This window comes from Mesocricetus auratus, unplaced genomic scaffold, assembly GCF_017639785.1.
Source record: "Mesocricetus auratus isolate SY011 unplaced genomic scaffold, BCM_Maur_2.0 Super-Scaffold_6730, whole genome shotgun sequence".
In the NCBI taxonomy this organism is placed as follows: domain Eukaryota; kingdom Metazoa; phylum Chordata; class Mammalia; order Rodentia; family Cricetidae; genus Mesocricetus; species Mesocricetus auratus.
Genome location: NW_024429184.1, coordinates 40,078,416 through 40,099,071, shown reverse-complemented (window position 1 = coordinate 40,099,071; position 20,656 = coordinate 40,078,416). Strand labels below are relative to the sequence as shown.

General features: G+C 47.8%; 1 protein-coding gene across 1 annotated transcript; it reads right to left on the bottom strand.

Annotated features, from left to right (window-relative positions):
• Positions 1 to 1,739: 1,739 nt before the first annotated feature.
• Positions 1,740 to 19,485, bottom strand: Gdf6 (growth differentiation factor 6). Its single transcript, XM_005066212.4, has 2 exons — positions 18,974 to 19,485; positions 1,740 to 4,811 (listed from the first exon to the last, which is right to left on the bottom strand). Exons 1-2 carry the CDS (start codon positions 19,377 to 19,379, stop codon positions 3,862 to 3,864), a joined length of 1,356 nt encoding a protein of 451 aa, XP_005066269.1. The 5' UTR covers positions 19,380 to 19,485; the 3' UTR covers positions 1,740 to 3,861.
• Between the last annotated feature and the right edge of the window lie 1,171 nt (positions 19,486 to 20,656).

Sequence of the window (20,656 nt, the reverse complement as noted above, 5' to 3'; positions counted from 1 at the left end):
TTTGCAAACATATTCATTTAGTGTATTCACTAAGCATTTGTTAGGTGTCAAATGTACCCCTGCATTCTAGGAATATAGTCATTAATGAAAAAGGACCAAGAAAGCTACTTTTTTAAGAAAAAAAGAAGGTCACTGTTGAATACTTTGCTTTTATACATTGGAAATTAATGTTAAATATGTTGATCAGAAAGCCACAGGGGCATATGCCTGTCACCCCAGACTTTATGAGGCTGGGGAAGAAAAACCATAAATTCAGGACCAGCCTGGACTACATAATGAGACTTTTTCCCATTGACAAGGATAAAATAAAACGTGCATTTTTTCATTAAAAAAAATCCCCTGTGGCAAGTGTGTTCATCCATCCGTGTACCATCATTGACTAACTAGTTTACAGTTTACATGTTGAAGTTTCTAGTGTGTTGCCTAGAATTTACTATTGTTACTATTGTTGTTGTTGTTCAGAGGAAATCAAATGAAGCAAGATTTTTCTTAAAATGCAAATAAATATCCCTAACATTGAGGACTAAGGTATATTTACATCTTCAGATAATTCAATTAGCTTGTGTTTCTCCTAAGTTAAGGCAGAATCTTTCTGATAGAAAGAAGAATGGAATCTAACCTTTGCAGAAAGGGAAAATGAAGATGGGTGTGTATATATAGTAAAGCTTGGAATAGAATTAGGAAGTCAGGGGAACTGGTTATTTTGGTAGAAAGAGTGGTAAAAATGCAAAGAATTATCAGCTCATTGGAAAAAAAACCTGCATGGACAGTGATTCCATGGGGGAAAGTTTAAGCAGACTTCTTACATATAAGTAATGTTTTGAAACATCCTATTTGCAAATTGATCAATATTTTGATAACCAGAACTCACAAATATTTCATCCAAGGCAATGGCAAAGTCAAGAAAATGCCAAATTGCCAAATCCCAGCAATGACCTAAATGATCACTCCTTCTGGATGGTCCAAAGCTAGCAACTCTGAGTTGTATGGCCCCTTCAGCATTTTCCAGCTGCCCTTGTCTAAGCTGTCATCATGTACAACCAGGTGGGGTAGCATGCTACAAGACCACAAGCATCATTGCTGGCCCTTGTGGTGGTTCTGCTCCATTCACCAGCTGGTAACTCTTTAACACCATGGTTACTACCCATTCTCATGCAGGCTTATGGGAACCAGCAGATAAGTGTATTCTTAGCTTCTATAGTTCAGAAGACTGAGCTTGACAGCCATGGCTTGACTGACACTCACAGCAGGCTTCTTAAGTTCTCTGCACCTAAGTTACTCTTCTATAAAGAGTCTACAATGACACCTCCTTGGTGGGGTTTCTGAATGGTTTGGGTAATACAGGTTCAACAGCCTTGTGTTACCCAACAGCCCTGTGTTACCCAGAGAGTTATGCTGAACTCTCTGACTTGAATTTATACAAGAGTTCCCCAATGTGCAGTAAACAAAAAACACGGTGTATGTACTGCCTGTAATAACAGTAGATGTGAGCAATAATCAGTAATTAAAGGAACTCAGCAAGACTCAGGGATGCAGCTGGCTGTAGACCATATGCTTAACCTGAAGGAGGTCCTGGGTTAGATGCTTGAGACCGTGTGATGAGGCATGGGTTTATCAACCGTGTGAACAGTGGACCAGGATTTGACTGTAATTTTATGAATAACAAAATCATATCAGCAGTTATTGAACAGTTTTGAAGAAAAATAATGCTCATATCAGTGACCTTTAATACAGTAATGTCTTCAAATTGTCTGGTACTGGAACAAAACACTGTGGACAATAATTCCTTTAGAAAATGGTTTCTATAGATCCACATAAACCAGGCTGAGTTATTAAGGGGAAAATGAGTTTAATAAGATGTTATTAACCATATTCTGTATCATCCAAGAAAGTATACCATAAAAATGTTTTGACTATCACTCGACCTCTGGTAACTTTAGTGTTGTCAAAATTTGTATTATAGTGAGGTAGACAGTTTCAAAAAAACTCTCCATTAGACAGACTTAAAATTTTGTAATAATATTTAAGAAAACGATAACATTATGAAAGAATGAAATATCTGATTAATGCTTAACTTTGTACAACTCGAATATAAACTTTAAAAATATTAGAAATTATAACATTTGAGTGCATATAACGTTTTGTACATTAAGATGATTGCATGTTATCTCTTTGCACTTTTAGTCATCTTAAATAAACAAATATATACAGCCTCAACAGAACAACAGTGCATCCAAAGCAAATGTGCATTTAAGTTATTTCTCCTGGACAAGTCTTGTCTCTTCTCTCTTACCATTTTATATTAGCATGTATTACTATTTCCACCCTTTCCTTGACAGTCTGTAGATCTCCGAACCAGACAAGCAACAGATTTAGGCAGAGAGAGAACAAGCCAATCGAGATACCCCCCAAACATTCTGCAAACATTAACACACCTTCCTGGCTTTAAACTATTCTGAAAGCAAGGCTGAGGAAGCTTTCTTGTCAAATGGCCTCTGCATGGGTAGTGTTTGAAAATAATTCTGGTCCAGACTGAGGAAAGGCTCTAGGTCTTGACTACCCCGGGAACAGATATTTTCCTGGGTGTTCTCTCCTGCTTCCTTTCCTTGATGCCTGAACCCCAGTTTCCACCCCAAACTCAATGTAACACTTGACTCTTCACAGTATCTCATTACTACGTTTAAAAACACCACCTAACTGGTAATTACAATCTAAAACAATTCTCTAGGGGGAGCCCTGGGCTATTGCTGCCTGGTAATCTCTCAGGAATGCCAAAAAGAGGGGAGGGGGGTCTTAATTTTTAGAAACTTCAGAGGCAGAGGCTCCTGGACTTTTCATCCTGCTTGGGGCCTGGCCCTTTATCTCGATCCTCCTGTGGGGCCATCTTCTCCCCTCCTGACAGGGCCCTTCCACTTTTTAGGTCCTTTCCTCCTCCCCTTTCCTTCTTACCTTAATTATAGAGTTCTCACCCCTCATCATTAAAAAAAATAAAAATAAAAAGTCTTCACCTTAGAAGGAGGAGCTGGAATTTTGACAAATTCTGTTTAGAGAAATCAATGAGAAACAGACATGATGATCTTTGGGGTGGGCTGCGTGTAGCCCTTGGGTACTGTACCTCACCTCCCTGTCACCCGGTCAGAGCTAGGCCTTGTGGTTTCTCATTATCCTTCACGGGGTTCCACAGGGACTAATTCCAGTCATTCCATCCATACCAACTGCTTTCCCCACCAGCAACAGTAAAGGCATCCGGAGACCTGAGTCCACAGTGGCGGCAACAACCAGTTCCCTGTGCTGGTTGAGGCCAGGGCAGAGCTGATAAATGCATGGGAATGCACAAGGGAGAGAGGCTTCTCTGAGGGCAAGACCCCTCCTGACTCCCGTATTCCTTTGGCCAACTCCGCTAAAACTTCCCGTGCAGAAGCCAAGGGTGTCAGCTATGACTAGGCTGGAAAGGCCCAACGACCCACACTTTCGTAGACAGGAAGACACAACCAGTCTGAGATGTTTCCCTTCCCCTTCCCCCCAATCCAAGGAGCACTTGTGAACAGATAGGCATCTTTCCTCCTTCCATCTATCAAAACCAAGGAGGCGCAAGAAAACCCAAAGCCACAATAATAAAGAAAAGAAAAAGAAAGAATCTTGGTCTAGTCTTTCCAGGGTGGCCAGGCAAAGTGTGAAAACCCTTAGCTGCTTCTGGGTTGGCGAGTGGAAGGTTCTGGGAGAGCTGGGCTGCCTCCTCTCCCACTGCTCCTCCTTCTATGCTGTTCCCCCACTTGTGACCTCTTCCAGGCCAGCTCCTGCTCTGCCTCTCAGCAGTCAGGCCTCCCTCCATGGTCCCTGGCCCAGGCACGGATAGCACCGCTACCTGCAGCCACAGGACTCCACCACCATGTCCTCATACTGTTTGTAGACCACGTTATTGCCCGCGTCGATGTACAGGATGCTGATGGGAGTCAATTTAGTAGGAACGCAACAGCTGGGCGGGGTGGAGCCCGGGTCCATGGAGTTCATCAGTGTCTGGATGATGGCGTGGTTAGTGGGTTCCAGGTGCGAACGCAGCGGGAAGTCGCACACGCCCTCGCAGTGATAGGCCTCGTACTCTAGGGGCGCGATAATCCAGTCGTCCCAGCCTAACTCCTTGAAATTCACATGCAGGGGCTTTCTGCTGCAGCGCAGCCTGGACTTCTTGCCATGTCGCTTGCCGTGGCGGCTGGCGAAGGCGGTGCGTCGCCGCCTACGGCCGGGCGAGGGCAGCCAAGGCCCGGCGTCTGGGGCGCCCGACGGCCCTGGCCATGACCCCTCGGCTCCCGCAGCCTCAGCAGAGTCCAGTTGCTCGCGCATCTCGGCGAACAGGTTCTTGCGCTGGGATCTCGTGAACACGACGAGCAGGGCGCGCTCCTGGGGCGGCCGCACCCTCCGGCCGAAGCCCAGACTCCGCAGGTCCAGGGGCGGTGGCTGCTGGTGACTCCTCGCGCGCGCCTCGGCATCCCCGGCGTTCAGCTCGCCCCAGGTTGCCCGCAACTCCAAGCACAACTGCTTCCACGGCTGAGGGCGCAGGCTCTGCCACACGTCGAAGACTTCCCAGCCGGCCTGGGTTGACCCCTGAAGATCCAGGGTCCTGGCGTCCAGTAGCAGTGAGGACAGGCAGGGGAAGAGCTGCACGTGCAGCGGTCGGGCTGGTTGCCCCCAGGGCGCTGGGGGCGCCTGGCGATAAAGCCTCAGCTCTGCGCCCACCAACTCTTCTTTGTCTGAGAGCGTGGACACATCAAACAAATACTTCTGTCTCCGGAGAGGAGTGTGCGAGAGATCGTCTGCAAGATAAAAAATAATTACAGTCAGTTTCACTTACGAGGAGATCAGCCTGGTGCTCTTCGGCAGTCGCCAAGAGGAAGTGGGAGGTAGGGAGGGGGCAGGCGGCCAGGGAGTCCAGTTCAGCACCCCCAGGATCACCGCCTGAACCATACACTGCGTGGGGAGGAACCACACCAGACCCGGACGCCCTTCTCAGCTCAGCTGCTGCCTGGGACAGAAGTCTGGACTCCTGTGGAAGCAGCTTCCCTGGGCTCCCCCTCAACAGGCTGTGTAACCACTAATGTGCCCTTGTGGTCGCAAATCTGGGCTGCGCTTCCCGGCCCTATGGTTCATGGGTTCTCATCATTGAGGCCTCAAATGTTACTTCTTCCAAGAGGCGGCCCCAGACCACCCTGATCCAAAGCAGCATCCCTTAGCCACCACTGTAGCGGGACCTTGGCTTATTTATTATCTTACTGGCGCTTGAAATTATTCCATCTATATTCATCACAAGGACTGCCTTTCGCAAGCACCAGACACCCTTCACTGGCCCATAGAAGCAAGTCCTTGCTTACCACAGACCCAGAGTCCTAAGTGACCTAGGGTACAGTCAGGTCAGTAGGTGCAAAACTTGTAGAACAGTGATTTTCAAATTGCCTTTGAAATGTCAGGGTCTGCTTATCTAATTGAATCGTTTTCTAAGAACGGGACCTGTGCATGAAGCTTTTCTGTGTTTATTGAGAACCTCTTTCTTTTGACTTCAAAGTGATTCGAACCCCTTTCCACTCCAAAGTGACTCATAGGCACATTTTTTTCTATAAACCCACTATTCAAGGGTCATATTGCTACCCCCCAGGCAGTATTGCTAGGACATTTTAGGCCCAGAAGGATGTAGACAGAATGAAGAGTTACTGTGTCAATTCTTTCATTCATTTCCAATCTTTTTCTTCCTTCCTTATAGCAAATGAAAAAGCAATGCAGCATGCAGCTTTCAGAAGAGAAGACAGAGTGAGAAACAAACTAACACACCAGAGTTCCACCCTCTGAGATCGTCGATGCACGGGAAATAGGCATTCCTGGAAAGAGAAACCCTCAGCCAGGGATACCCAGTCACATGCCCCACCCCTTTCACCATCCTCCAATCTGATACTCTGTTTGACAATGAATCCCAAAGATTGATTCCTTGGTTACAAGTGAGACACATCCAGACTGGCACACTTTAAATTCCAAGGCAAATTCTGCAGAAGGAAGGGAAAATTAGACTCCTTTTTTGTTTTTTGACACATTTGTGCATGCAGCCAACATCACTTCAATGTGCAAGGCAGAACCCTAAGCAGATTCTCCTGGGCTGCCTTCCCATAGAATGTTTACAACCCAGCAAATACAAGAATCCCCAAAGCCCTCTGCCCTCCCCAGAAGCTAGTAAAGTTTGCATCAATTTCAATAGAAAAAGTATGACCTGGTCCACTCCAGCCCTCACTGTCTGTCCAGATGTAGCCTGGAGACACATAACCGAAGCATGCTGGCTCTGGAACCTCAGTCACGCCCAGCCACCACACTGGGCTAACTGCTGGCCCCACTGCCTCTGAGGCCCAGGCCCCCACCTGAGGAAGAGATGTGAGAGGAGTTAGAGAGGTGAAAAGTGGAAGCTGCTGCAGGAAGCTGAATTAGGGAAGCCAGGACCTTCAAGCCAACCAATGGGGAGCTGGCACACGTCCTTCTCCTTCCTAGAAAGCTGTATCTGACAATGGAGCTTAGCCAACAGCCAGGTGCTTGGGCTCATCACCTTAGGCTTCACTTCCATGCCTCTCTCCGTTCAGGCTGTGAGACACACTATGGACATGCTACACTAGCCAAATGTTGTGAAGGCTGATAGAGTCCTAACCTTGCTTCCCATGGACAGTGTAGTAGAGTAGGCAAATCCTGTTCCCATTTCTATGGTGGGAAAATCAAGACTAGAGGGAATTAGTTATATAAAATAAGTGATGAAGTTGGGGCAACACTTAAATCTACTAGTTCCAAAGCCTGAGTGATGTGCCCTGAGTTCCATTGCCTTGGCACTGTGAGCTAAATATGGAATTCTAGAAGCAACCAGGAGTCGTTAGGGGCCAGAGGGAAGGGGGATACAGATCAAACTGTATTGGTAGAGCTTGTTGGGAATAAACCCTGGCCTTCCTTGGGAAAGCATTTCCATCTCTGTTTTCATAATTTTATATACTAGGTTGCTCGCTAGAGAACATAACAGGTACAGAGAATGATAATTTATTTCTTTGTCTCTCCTGCACCATGGAGAGGTCATCCTTCTTTTTTCCCCTTCTCTTTTGTTTTGTTTTTAAGATCAAGCTAATAAATAACTAGTCTGTCTAGCTGAGGCAAACTGAGATGGGCATCTGTAGAAACCTGAAGAATCTGTAGATTGTTCAACCTTTAGATGTCTGGTGACCTGCCTTACAAAACTACCCTACAAAGACTATTCTAGGACTCAGGAAGGAATACAAATGTGGCGTTAGGTCTCCATCTATTCCCTTTCTTCTTGTACTAGTGTACATCATGATCAGAGGGGTCCTACCTAAATACCTACATCCACCCCAGTCCATACATCACAGCATCTCGGGTAATCACACACAAGAGAGATGTGGTCATCTCTTGAGAAGTCAGGCTGCTTGGGCCATTGAACTGGGTAAGGGTCAGAATCATGTGGTCCAGAAACCTGGAGCTCAGTCAAAGCTCACTCAAGATCAGTGGCTGTTAACACACACACATACACACACACACACACACACACACACACACACACTACCAACAACAACAATAAAAATAACCTAACCTTATGAATATCTCATAGGAACTTGTTAGAGACAAACGTCATCTCAGGCTCCAAGGCTTGGGGGCTGCCTTTCTAGGAACCTCCAGATGATGCTGATTCCCCGGGTTCGGGACTTACTGTTAGAAAACCACTGACAGGTAAGGATTTGATTTCTCATCATGTGAGGGGAGGGAAGGAATCAGTGCAGTATAGACAGAGCAAAGTACCCAACTGTAGGCATTGCCACTAGACCATGTCACCATCTCTCTAGGTGCCTTCTAATCCATATAACTACTTGCATATTTTTGATAATTTCATCCACATACCTTCTCAACAAGTCTCCAGAGCCTCTGATGCCTAAGCAGAGGACCCATAAGGCATCTTCTCTCTAGAGATTCCCTCCAGAGCACATTCCCTGCATGCTTGAACCTGCTTTGGAGCCCTATGCAGCAAAGACATCGCCAAGAAGAGGCATACCGTAGGTCTGGAATGTAGACGCCACCATGCACAGTTACTTTATAAACACCAGCTGACCTGGCAACCCGAAGCCTAGTGCAGCTACAATGGGTCACCTGTGACCAGGAAGATGGCCACTTGCACTGTCTCGAACATCCCTCCTCTCCTAGGAAATTCTTTATAAACATGGGTGATATCATCAGATAACTCATTCCTTGCACAAATGTGCACTGTTGGTTTCTAAATCGGTGACACTTTCTCATATCCTGAAAATGAGTTCTCTGCTTTATTCTCTTTAAATTGAAAACTGGTCAGTAATTCACCACAAGAATTTTACACTTGCATCAAACCAATTTGTAGCAGCTCAGCTCTCTCTTCAGTCGAGTATTGGACTCATAAGCCTTTTGAGATACAACTGCTGTATTTTTTTTTCATTTTTCCCTGGAAAATGAGTAGAAAAGAGGGAAAGAAGAGGAGTCGGATTTAGCTGAAGAAAATCCTTCACAAGTAGCAAGTTGGAAATAATACAATAATACAGCAAACCTCATACTGACACCTGCCATGTGGGGTGTTTGAGGTTTTGTTTATTTGTCTAACCATTTGTGAAAAGGTATCCTGTGTAGTTAAAGAGCTCCTAGTACAGAAGTATTAGAAATTAAGATAGAAGGAGAATGTTGATCAAAATATTGTCTCAGTCAGAATAAATATAAGAAGACAAGGGTTTTAATGTTTAAAAAAGAAGGATGGAGAGCAATTGTAGAAAGAGACTTTCTTACAAAGGCAAGTACACACGGCTAAGGCAGGCCCAGTAAATGGATGAAGGACTCTAGAGGCAAATGCTGAAGTGAAGAGGAAAAGATGAGGTGGGGAGACCTTGGGCAGCCTGAGCTTAGGTTACAGGGCAGCACACGCCACCAGTACCTGCAAGCTGTTTCTTCCTATGGGGTTGCCACCAAGCCAGCCCTCATAGGCTTTCTAAAATATCCAAAACTTGCAGAGAGGAAGGGACCAGAGCTGCCTCTTCCCAAGGCAACACTGGAATCTTCTACAGCTTAGGTTTCTCTTGGAGATTCAAATAGGATTTGGTTTTTTTCCCAGTAACCAGAAGCAAGAGTGTATGTGTGATTCTAAAAGTCCCTTCTCACTTTGATTGGCATCTCATCCTCTAACTGATACTTTGGATGGATGCTGGTCAGACTCCAGCAACCTCCTCTATCTTCCTGGTCGGTCTCATGTGTCTTGCAGATCTCAGAAAGCTCAGAATATGTGGTCTTTCCCACTCACACACTCTAAGTAGGAATAGGCCCTGGGGTACACAGATAATTAATTGCTCATCTTTGCAAAGAACACTCTAGAACTCTTTGAGATTAAGCTTCCATCCTGGTCCCAAGCTTACTGTAGACCTGGAAGCAGTTTTGTGTGCTAACTGGGTATTGTTTTTGTGCAAGGCTCATGAAACTCAGAACTTTGATGGCCTCTCTCAGACTCCTTCACCAAGCAAGAATCCTGCTACTTTGGTCTATCCATTTACAGGGAATAGACTTCAGAACACCAAGACTTAGGTTAACATCTTGCAACTGGTAACACACTACACTAGTTCCAAGAAAAACCTCTGTCTGTCAGGACACACTCCTCTGCCTGGATCTGGATTGGGCAGTGGCAGGAGATGAAAGTGAGAGTACTACCACCATTCATTTTTGGTCCTCCATGTGATCAACACTTGGAGGGCTGCAGTTTCCCAAGGATGGGCAGCCCTTTTCTTTACTAGATGGAAAGCATCCAAACTCAGACTTCATGGATGTGATGGAGTCACTTCTGAACAGTCTTAGATCAAGCACCAACCTGAACTGTCAGAGTCTGTCAAGTTAGAATCTTCCAGATAGGTTCAGGAAGTCCCTCCTTGTAGTGTGTGATGGCTTGTGGGGACAATCTATGCTTGGACTAGTCACTGTGACCCTAAAATACAGTTACCTCCTAGGGAGTTGATATCCCATCCTTGCAAACTCCAGCCCTTTGCTGAACATTTTCATTAAGAAAATGTCTTGTGGGGGGGTGAAGAAATGGTTCAGTGGTTAAGAGCACTGGCTGCTTTTCCAGAGGTCCTGAGTTCAATTCCCAGCAATCATATGGTGGCTTACGATCATCTACAATGGGATCTGATACCCTCTTCTGGCATGTAGGTATACACGCAGACAGAGCACTCATACCAAATTAAAAAAAAAAAGAAACAAAAAAAAAAGAGAGAGAATGTCTTGGGAGCAACCAGCACAGCTCATGTGAATGCCATCATTGCCCCTGAACTGTTGTAGACCACTCAGAACATCAATGGTTTGTAACAGTAGACATTGGTGTGGTCCTCACTATGTGCTAGGAGCAATCTAAATCAGCTTATGTTATCTTCATAGACACCTGTGAACTGATGGTTACACATTGCAGTGTGTGTGCATAAGTTAAGAATTCACATTGTACCCCATAAACAGATGTAAATATTGTCAACTAAAAATTAAAAATGCATATTTTAGAAAGCCCACTTGTGAGGAAAAGAGATAAACAGGAGAGGGTAATGCCAGGAGAATAAGATAAGTATTCCGTATTTCCTCCATTTGTGGAATTTATGAAGATGTATGTGTGACATGGGTGGAAGGGACCAACTGGAAATATAGGACAAGGGAGACAAGGCTGAGCAAAGTGCAGTGATACATTTTCATAGCAAGCCCATTATTCCATCCAGTAAAATGAAAGTAAATTGACTTCCCTGAACTCATCTCTGAGAAAGGCATTGTTACCAATCAAAACCCAGGAAGCTTAACGATAAATGGATGGCATAGCTGGCAGCTTAGCTCCTGTACCTGTGTCACCACCTTAAATTCAACTCTTGATCTCCATGCATGGTGAAAATCCTAGCTTCTCCTCATTACTCATGCTAGGAGGAGGCGGTGCCTAGGTACCTGCTCTCCAAGAGCCATCCATTTCCTTAGCAGTATAGCTGAGAGATGGCCAACACCATGACTTTTGGAAAACAATACACACAAAAAAATCTTATTTCTCTTTTACAAAGTGATGGAAGCTCATGAGGCCATGGAGGGGACAAATACAAAATGTGGGTAACTTCTGAAGATGTTATACAAACGTCAGTTACTACTGACAATGTAGGATGAGCATGATCATTTAGAATCTGAAAGACAGTTTATTTAATCCTTAACTGTGACTTCGTGTTTTGATCACATGACTTCCCAGCCTCACGTGCCTCTACTACGAAGTGGGAGAATCACTTATAGATCTGACGGGACCCTTATAAAGGTCAGAGTCAAGGCACCTAGGGCATCACATGGTACATGGAACTTTGCAGCCACCCTCACTACAGTTGCCCAGCTTCTCAGCCTCCTTGAAGAGTTACGGTCAAGCTCTTTCCACAAGATTTCTAGGAGTAGAGGAGAAACATTATTGGCCAACATAGGTAAAGAAAACAGGAGGAATTTCTGTCTCCTGCCCATCTGAATTCTAATGGCAATCAAGGCTTCTGCAAATTTGCCTTGGAGTGTATTATAGTGACCTTCTCTGCCTTATAATATCACTTAGGATACCATCTCTTCCTCAATGTCAGATGACCAGTACCCTCCATTCAACCTCACTAAAGACAGAACCATTCTTTTAAGTCTCCACCTGGCAGCAAGGCAACCTAAGCAATAGCCCATAACTCTATCTGTCTGGGCAAGCGCAGCCCTGGGGAGCCTGCACTTCCTTTCTTTTCTCTTTGGTTGGTCCATTTTGTAGGGTATCATCTGTCCCTTTGAGAGAGTAATACATCACTCATGGATAGTAAGATAAGGATATTCCCTATTTGTACCTGAAAACAAATAAACAAACCAAACTATTCCCACATTGAGAGAAGGAGAAATGGAAATGAACACCTGGGTTGCAGCACTGATGATAGTGGCATGCTGCCTCTGTCAGTAGTAAGCCCATCTCGTTGGCTCTGTCAGGATGTACATACTGCATACACTCTAACTAGCCCATCTCCTCAGTCTCTTGACTTTCTTGGTGCCTTCACCAACAACTTGCCCTGTGTTTTTTAGCATTTCTTTCTTTTCTTTTCTTTTTTCTGGTCCCTTCCAATCCCCAGAATGACCTGGGAACCATTCATAAGTGCTCCGATTTTGGATCTACACCTCTCTTCTCACATTCACCTGGGACTGGTAGTTCCTTGATTAACAGTCTGGTTATGGGCCAGGATTCTACAGAGAACTCCCAATGCTGGTACCAAGGTCTTCTTCAGTAGGAAGCAGTGAAACTCAGAAGGGAAGCCCTCTCTCACCTGACTGAAACAAAACCATTGAGCCTCAGCCCAGCCTTAAACATAGAACTCCAAAGTCAGTCTTTCTAATTACTGGGCAGCTAGGAAGGCCAGGAATCAGCTCCCTTCTGAGTTCTGAGTACAGCCAAATGAAGCCTGGTTTTGTCTTCTGACCACAGGCTTGTTTGGGGAGACAAGGACTAACCAAGGTCAAGGACACTTGTCCTGGCATTTTCATCTATGTCTTCCCCTGGGCTCCCAACCACAGTAGCTCAAATCTTAATTTAACCACATACAGCAGATTAAGACCAAATGGATTTCCAGCCAACTCTCCCAGCCTACACTTCTCCTCTGCAAGCTGTAGGGCAGCCAGTGCCACAGAGACCCAAGATGCTCCTCTTCCCTGAGGAGCAGGACCAAGTTAATTTGTTGAAGGAGGCTTTTCCTGCATGTGAGGAAGTGACTCTACAAAAAGCTCAGTGGAAGTGATATCATATCTCCGGGTAAGAGGTGGTGATGAGGATTTGCAGGAGGCTCAATGTCCTGGTAGAATCTAGAGCTTGACCCAGGTCCTAGGATTGTGGGCTTCAGCTAAAAAATAGAAAGATAAGTGGATGTCTTATGCAGTTTCTCTTCCCAACTAATCCTGCAGTTGCAGGTGAAGGCCAAGGTTGGAAGAGGCATGATGGGGAGCAGACTTTCACAGTTCCAGTTCCAGCACCTTGGAGAAGCAAGCCTTAATGATCTTAGATGTGCTGGGCAAGGTGCAGTCTCTGAAGAAAGGATTACTCCAAATCGCTAATCCTTCTCTAACTTTCAACAATGTATCAAAATGAGACTCTTGGTGTCAGCTGCAGTTCAGTAGATCTGGGTTTTTTGTTTTTGTTTTTTCCCTCCACCAAGCTCATGTCTACCGGGAAGTGGGCAGCTGCTGAACCACCCATCTCCCTTAGAGGCAAAACATGAACAGGCTTCTTCTTGCCCTTTCCTGCCTTTTGTCCCTCTTCTCATTCTCAGGCAACACCAGCTAGTCCCTCCTTTCTCTGCTCTTGTCCTGCCCACTCTGGTCCTTAAACCTTGCCCCACCCCAGATGCCAGCCTCTCACTGTGCAGCCCAGAGCCTCTCTCCACAGGCAGTATACAGTCGTCTTTTACTAGGCTCCTACAGTCCTTCATCCAAAAGTGGACCTCACTCTGCACTCTGAGAAGTACCAGTGGGTGTACCTGAAGATAGAAGGCGACCCTGGAACACACTAGAGTCACTGGGACCTATTTAATTCCAGTAATCAGAAGACAGCCTTTAACCCAAATTGAACTTAAAAAAAAAAAAGCATAGGGTGCTTAGACTGAGAGTGTCAAGGGATCCATGGAAGGGGTCCCCATTCCTGATTTCCATACCAAAAGGTTCCATTCTCTTCCCTTGGCAAACAAAATAGTAGTAGTTCCTGCCCTCTTATTCAATAGCAAAGGGGTTATTGAACTAATACCTTTTATCGTACTTGAAAGCACCCAGGAGATATGGATTGCTTAAGGTCACTTAATGCAAGCGACTGTCTGTCAGGAAGCAAACTTCCTGTATCTGCCATATTTCTATCATCGCCCCCCCATACATACACAAAATGCACATCCCCTAGAAAGTACTCAACTATGGAAGAGGTGTCCTAGCACCCCAGAACTCCTAGTGTGAGAAATGGTTACACTAAAGAGTGCCTTAGCAAGACGGGAATTCCCAGTTCCAGAGGCCCCAGGAACAGGTGCTCTGGTCACAAAGGATGGCTTTTGGGTGCTGATTCATTTAGGAAAAGGACAATTCACAAAACCTACAGGGTCTGTGGCTCGGACGAATTTTGTTTTTTCTTAAAGGGCAGAAATGAAGAAGGTGTTTGAGCACGTTTCTCTGTCCCTCCCCCACCAGCCACAGCACCTTGGGCAAAAACCCCCAAAGTCCAAGGGCTCCAGAGATGAGGATAAAAAAGTCTTGATGTCCTTAGATAAGCCTTTCTGGCTAAGAATCCTGCACTCTGGCCACACAAGCATCTTGCTTTTCCCCTTCTGAGGCTCCTTAAGCATCAGAAGACAGTAGCAGTGTTGCACTACAAGCCAGATGGGTTGGTTTGCAGCCTTAAATGTACCTGAAACATTCTAACCAGAAGAGTAACACAGTGTAAGACTTCCTTGTCTTTCCTGGAGCTTCCCCCAAGGCCTCTAGCTTAACCCAGCTGGGCAAGATCCTTCACCCTGAACCCCAAAGTTAGCCCTGAGCCCAGTCCTCTGCTGGCACCCCTCAAAGGCACAAATGCACACACTTGCACACTTAGCAAGTACTTTCCAAGGCTGTTCTCTCTTTCCGGGGAAATAAAGCCTAGATTGGAACCTTCTGCCCAGCTTCCTCACTTGGCCGTCTGGTATGAATTAGTGTTTTTATAAGGGACTCAAACAAATCGAATACAAGGTCACCAAATAATTAACAGTTGCGAATTCCCTCCGTCCCCATTAAAATACTTCCCTGCTTATATTTCATTTTCCGTTTGCCAACGACAACAGGGTCCAGGCAAAAGTGCTAGCAGTGCTGGGTTGATTACTTCACGCAGAAACCCACTGTTCTGCATAAACAAGATGTAACAGGCAAGCTTCAATAGCAGGAAACTAAGATGCTCTAGAATGCCTTCCTCTCTCTGAAGTCTGTGCCTAGCATAACCCTGCCTCCTTATAATCTTTGAACTGAAGATTACCAGACAAAGTAGTAAGCAACCCAAAGCAGACTCTCCTGGAGTCTCTCCCTGTAAGGGTTTCCAACCCCTAAAGACACTTCCATGCGCTCTTTGGTGTTATCTGTTCTTAGCTGATTTCTTCTGTAAGCAGGCTTGTAACAACAGCACAATACTAGCAACTGTTCTCAATTCAAAGTCTCTGTGAAACCTAGACAGAAGTATTCTTAGACTCAATTGATTCCTTTCCCTCATCTTTGAATCCTTTTTGTTTGTTTGTTTCCTTTTTAAGTTGGTACTTACCAAGTAAAATCGCAAGGCAGGATCTCTCTCTCTCTCTCTCTCTCTCTCTCTCTCTCTCTCTCTCTCTCTCTCCCTCCCTCTCTCCCTCCCACCCTCCTTCCCTGTGGCCATTTCTTCACCCTCCCTCCTAAGTTCTAATTGTCTGCCTTGTCCAAACCCCAGGGTATCAGAACTACTGGTCTTTGTGATTTCATGATATCTAACTTGGTCCATTCTGACTCTGTGGTCTCTGCTCCTCACCAATACACAGACACACGTTCTCTTCTCTAAAATACTTGTTGATGTACAACATGAAAGCATGTTAAAATATCATCCATAAAGTAGTTTGTTCTATACTACATAAAAACATAAGGAAGCCGGGCATGATGCATATTCAGATCCTTGAATCCAAAGCTCCATAAGAACTACTAATTGGAGCTTTAAGTACCACAGAACATTAAGCGAAAATTAAATCTCCCTTTATTTTTCACGTCTGTATCTCATCACAGTTCTTAGAAACCTCCTTGTTCTTACCCTATCCATATGGTGACCCCCTTTAGTATCCAGTGTCTAGAATCTCACCTCCAACCAGACCTTGAGCAACTAAATTTCTCTTGTCTTCTTTAATTCACCTCTAAGCAATACAGCACCAGTAGCAAAGAATTAAACGAGCTCGTTCATGTCATAGCTTTTAGCACAGGACTTGGCCCACAGTAAAAGGTTAATCTATCTTGGCTACTGTTATTTACCCTTCCAGGGCCTTTTCAAAGCTTGCAATAAGGCCTCCTTCGGGACTATTGGAACTGGGAGCAGCACTCGGGACAGTGGAGAAGGCCACGGTGTTTCTGTGGAGTCACCTCTCTCTTTCCTCACTTGACGCGGCGTTTATTACTGCCCTCCCAATCTCAAACACTAGCTTCAGGTATAACTTTTAGGGAGCAAGACATTAAACCAATTCGGTGCCAGTTTCTCAGTACCTCAGAGTTTGTAATCAACTTGGAGGCTCCTCCCCAGAGGGACCCTGGCTCCTCAGATCCCAGCCCACCACTCTGGAGATTTAAACCTCCCCTAGGCAATGCTCCAAGTTAGCAAGACCGACTCCTCTCCTGGCTGGCCCTTTTCTTTTTTGCCTGGCCACACAGGGACTGGGGGAGGGGATGCTAAAGAGTTTGGCACGTTAAGAACCCCCGCGCGAGAGGGGCGGAAGTCCTCGCCAGAAGCTGGGGATGCGCGGTTAGTGGGTCCGTTCCATCACGGGAGACTAGACACCGTTTGATGTGTTATGACATGAACCCTCAATTAGATCGCTGAGTCGAAACACTCCAATCAGGGGCCCAATGCTAAGCAAGCCCCGGAAGGTCCAACCCGAGGTCACCGCCGGTGACACATCAAATCAAAATCAGTGAGAGGGAAAGTGAGGTTTTCCCTTTATCAAGCTGGGGCTGCAGCCAGCAATACAGCCCCTCCTCCGCGCACCCCTCCAGTCCCTCTCTGCCCCCTCCCCGGCTGGCTCCTTTACACCGCGCAGTTTGGCGCAAGCAGCACAGCCTTCCAAGTGTTCTAGCTGCTTTCATAGAGTTTCCTTCGAACTTAGACGCCTAGGAAGAGACAGAGCCTTCGAAGCTACGGTTCTGGGTCTTGGTGCTCCGAACTAGGGACCTCTGGCAGCGCTATGTCCAAAGCATCCTGGGGTTAAATCCACAATCTCGCTGACCTCACGACCGTGGATGGCTAGGGAACAGTCTTCCTCCACTCCCCCACACCTTATCCCGTGCTCCAGGAGCCTGGGGACGCCCAGAGCAGTGCCTGGGCTCTAGGGTGTGTGGGTGCCTGCCGCAGGGCATAAAAGGATGAATATGCAAGTCCAGGGGGGGGGGCAGAGACAGACAACCTTTCATGCTTTCCGAAATTCCAAAATCGTCTACAGACACCTGGGAATAGCCTACCTTGTCCTTTGGTCCTGTGCCAACTCTCAGGGAGTAGTGAACCAGTAAGGATGCCTGCCTGGTGTAGATTGTCACTTCCCTGGTAAAGAAGGGCTTAGGCCTCTAGGATTTCTTCCCTTAGAGCAGTATTCTCTGACCTTCCATCGCCTCTCCTTTGAGAAGTTAACAGAGAACTTGCAGGGGGAGAAACTGCACTGTGCCGCAGCCTGGTAGGAAGGAGTTGGCGCTGCGGTGGAGTACCCAGGTCCAAGACCTAGTAGCAGCAATACGAAGAAGCCACGTGTTTTTGTAAAGGTGACTTTATTATTCCTAAAATCATCATAAAATACGGCGGCGTTAATTTGCCGTCAGGACCTTTCAGCAGCTCATAACCCAGCTGACCTCGGATTACAGCTGCGTACCTGGCGGGGACCAGAACCTTGACTAAGAAGGAAAGCAGCTTCGGAGAAAGGCTGGCCACTGGAGATTGAGTAAAGCTTAGGGTTAGCTGGGTGAGGGGAACATTAACCTACTCTGGAAAGGTTCAAGAATGTGAGACCTTTCAGGCGATAAAGGTAGCTGAGCAAATCCCTCTGTTCAGTCCCGGGCCTCTTGGGTTTCTGGATACTTTGAACCTGGACCTGCAGCTTTAAGAACAGCATAAGCTAAGTCTGGGAGTGTGGGAAGCGGATGCCTAAACTCTTAGCTCCTTTTATATTCTCAGTACCTTTTGCTCTGTCCACCATCCTTTCCCTTTTCTCTCCTCCTTTCCTGCTTTTTCTGAATTGGTTTTTCCTCTCTTGGAGCGGGTGGAACTTTCCCCAGTATCCGAGGTTTAATCAGAAGACTTTGACTATGCTGTGGATCACCTATGAGAGCAAGAGGGGGAAGCTTGGGATCCTATAGAACTGTGCATCCTGACTGGTACAGGGGATGAGGGTTGGGTCCGCTAGATGCTCAAACAGAAGAGCGGTGTCTGTCTGGGAAAGGTGGTTGTGTATACTCCTGCAGTACTTCAAACCCCAAGAACCCCACACTCTCAGCTGTCCCCGTCTGGGCCCATCCCGTGACTGTGACTTGAGAACTATCAGGTGTATGATGCTAGGGGAGGGGGAAAACGGTGGCCGAAGGAAGTAGAAGCTCGTGGGGCTGATGTCTCCCACACAGTGCGCAGGGCTCCAAGAGAACGCGCAGGACTGCTGGATCAAGGCACTGCCTGTCACTGATCCTAGACTCTAGCTGCATTGACCAATTGACTACCTTGTGTGGGCTTTTCTTTGAGAGACTGGAGTTTCGAGGTGTTCTAATGCTCTCCCAGATGCTCCAGGGCCAGCATCTCTTACAAGTGTTGGTCGCAGGGTCCCTCAGTCCTTTCGCTGACCCTTTTCCCTTCCCCATAATTTGCCCACCACTTCTTTTCCTCTCCTCTTCCTCCCCTAGCTACCAGCACAGTGACCACCACGATGCTTTCCGCAAAAGACGAGAAAACAAAGAAGAGAGAAGAGGAAAAAAAGTAAGAGAGTAGGAGAGGTTTGCAGACTGGAGCAAAATCTGCAGCTGCACTCAGAATTTTGGGCTTGAGAAAAGAGAAAAGGGGAGGTGTCCAGAGTGAGAAGGGAATTCACAAAAGCGACCTCCTGCCAGAGCCGGGCAGCGTTCCGGGTGAGGCGCTCCAGTGTGAGTGGAGTCGAGCGCTTTCTTTGCCACTTACCCAGTCCTCTGTCTATAAAGCTAGTGATCGTATTAGCTGACTTGGAAGACTGGAAAAAGCTGGCATTGATGCCCAGCTTCTCGGCAATGGAGTAAGTCCTGTAGATTGACAGCATGTACTCGTGGGGCACCACGCGCGGTCCCCTGCTCGGAGGCTCCTGCCCCTGAGACTGTCCAGGCGGCCGCCGGGGTTCACTGTGCCGCGGTTGATGCTCCTGGGACGTCCGGCCCTCCACACTCTCTTGTGGCGTCCGCGGCATCTTCCCTTCTTTGCGGCTCCTCGCCTCTTTGGTGGAGTCCAGTTCGGTGGAGGAGGACGAGGAGATGGAAGCCTGTTGGAAACACGGCAAATCCCAGAGGAAGCTGATGAGGAAGATTGCGGAGAGCAGGACCCTAGGAGTGTTCATGGCGAGCGAGTGGCTGAGTTTCCCGGAGAGGCGGCGGCGACAGCGGTGGCGGCGCTCCGGGCGCGAAAGGCGCAGAGCAGCTGGACAGCGGCGGGGGCCGCGTTCCTCCTGCAGACTCCGAGTGCGGGGAGCCGGGTAGCAGCTACACAAACCCAGGCCCTGCCACGCCCCCTCCCGCCCCTCGCCGGGGGGGGAAGAGGAGGGAGAGCAGCTCAGCGGGGAGGGGGAGGGTGGCGGGTAGTGCGGACAGGAGGTGTGGAGTGGGGGCTGGCGGTGGGCTGGGGTGGCGGCGTGGCGCAGCGCCCTGGCGGGAGGCTTACAAGGTGAGAGCAGGGAGACCCCCGCGGAGTCGGGAGGGCTAGCCGGACGAGCGGGAACCGAGAGCCACTGTCCGCGGGCAGGGGAGCGTGAGCCGCACGCAGCACCAGGGGCCGGTTGGCCAGGGCGGAGAAGCCCACCCTGCGCAGCGCCGCGCCGCCGACCATCAATCCCGCCAGCTGCCCGCACTTTCCTGGGAGTCAGCGGCCTGGGGATTCGGGGACCCGGGAAGCGGCAGCGGCGATGGCCAGAGCTGGCTCGGAGCGGGTGCTTCTGCCGCAGGCTGCGCGCTGGCTCGCGGTTGCGGTACCTTCTAGCTCCAAACCCGCGATTAGCACCTTCAGGGCTCAGTCCTGAGCCGGGGAAGGCAGGCGCGGGGGCCAGTCCTTCACAGCTCCATCGTCTCGGTGGGATGCTGCTTTCCACAAAGACCCGCGTCTATTCCCGACCTTCGAGGTCAGGCAAAGGCCACCAGTCTTCAGAGTTGGGACCGGTGCTCAGAGCTGCTGAGCTCCCCTGCAGGCCCCAGCCTCTCCTCTCGCAGACCCCAACCCCAGGCGCTGGTTCCAGCTGCTTCATTTCTCTTTCGTGGGATCCCCGGCTTCTCGGGCCCCTTGGGGGCTTGCCTCCCTCTTCTTCTACGCCGGTACTTCCCGTTTTCCTCTTTCCGATTGTCTTCAGGACTTCTTTCTTCCCCAAGTTCCTTCTCATTCGGAGTCGATGCACCCCCACCCCTCCACCCCCGCCCCGCTCCTGCTGTTCTTCTGGTGGCCTCCCAACGCTCTCTTTCCCACCCTTTCTTCCCCTCACCAGACCCCTCCCTTCGCAGCTCTACCCCAATCTGTTTCTTTTCAGCCCAGCCTCGCCCCATCACGAGTTTCCTTTATCTGTCCCCAGATTCCCAGTGTCTTCCCCGCCCACTGCCCCGCGGTTTCCAGGCGAAGGGTAGCTTCTCTCAG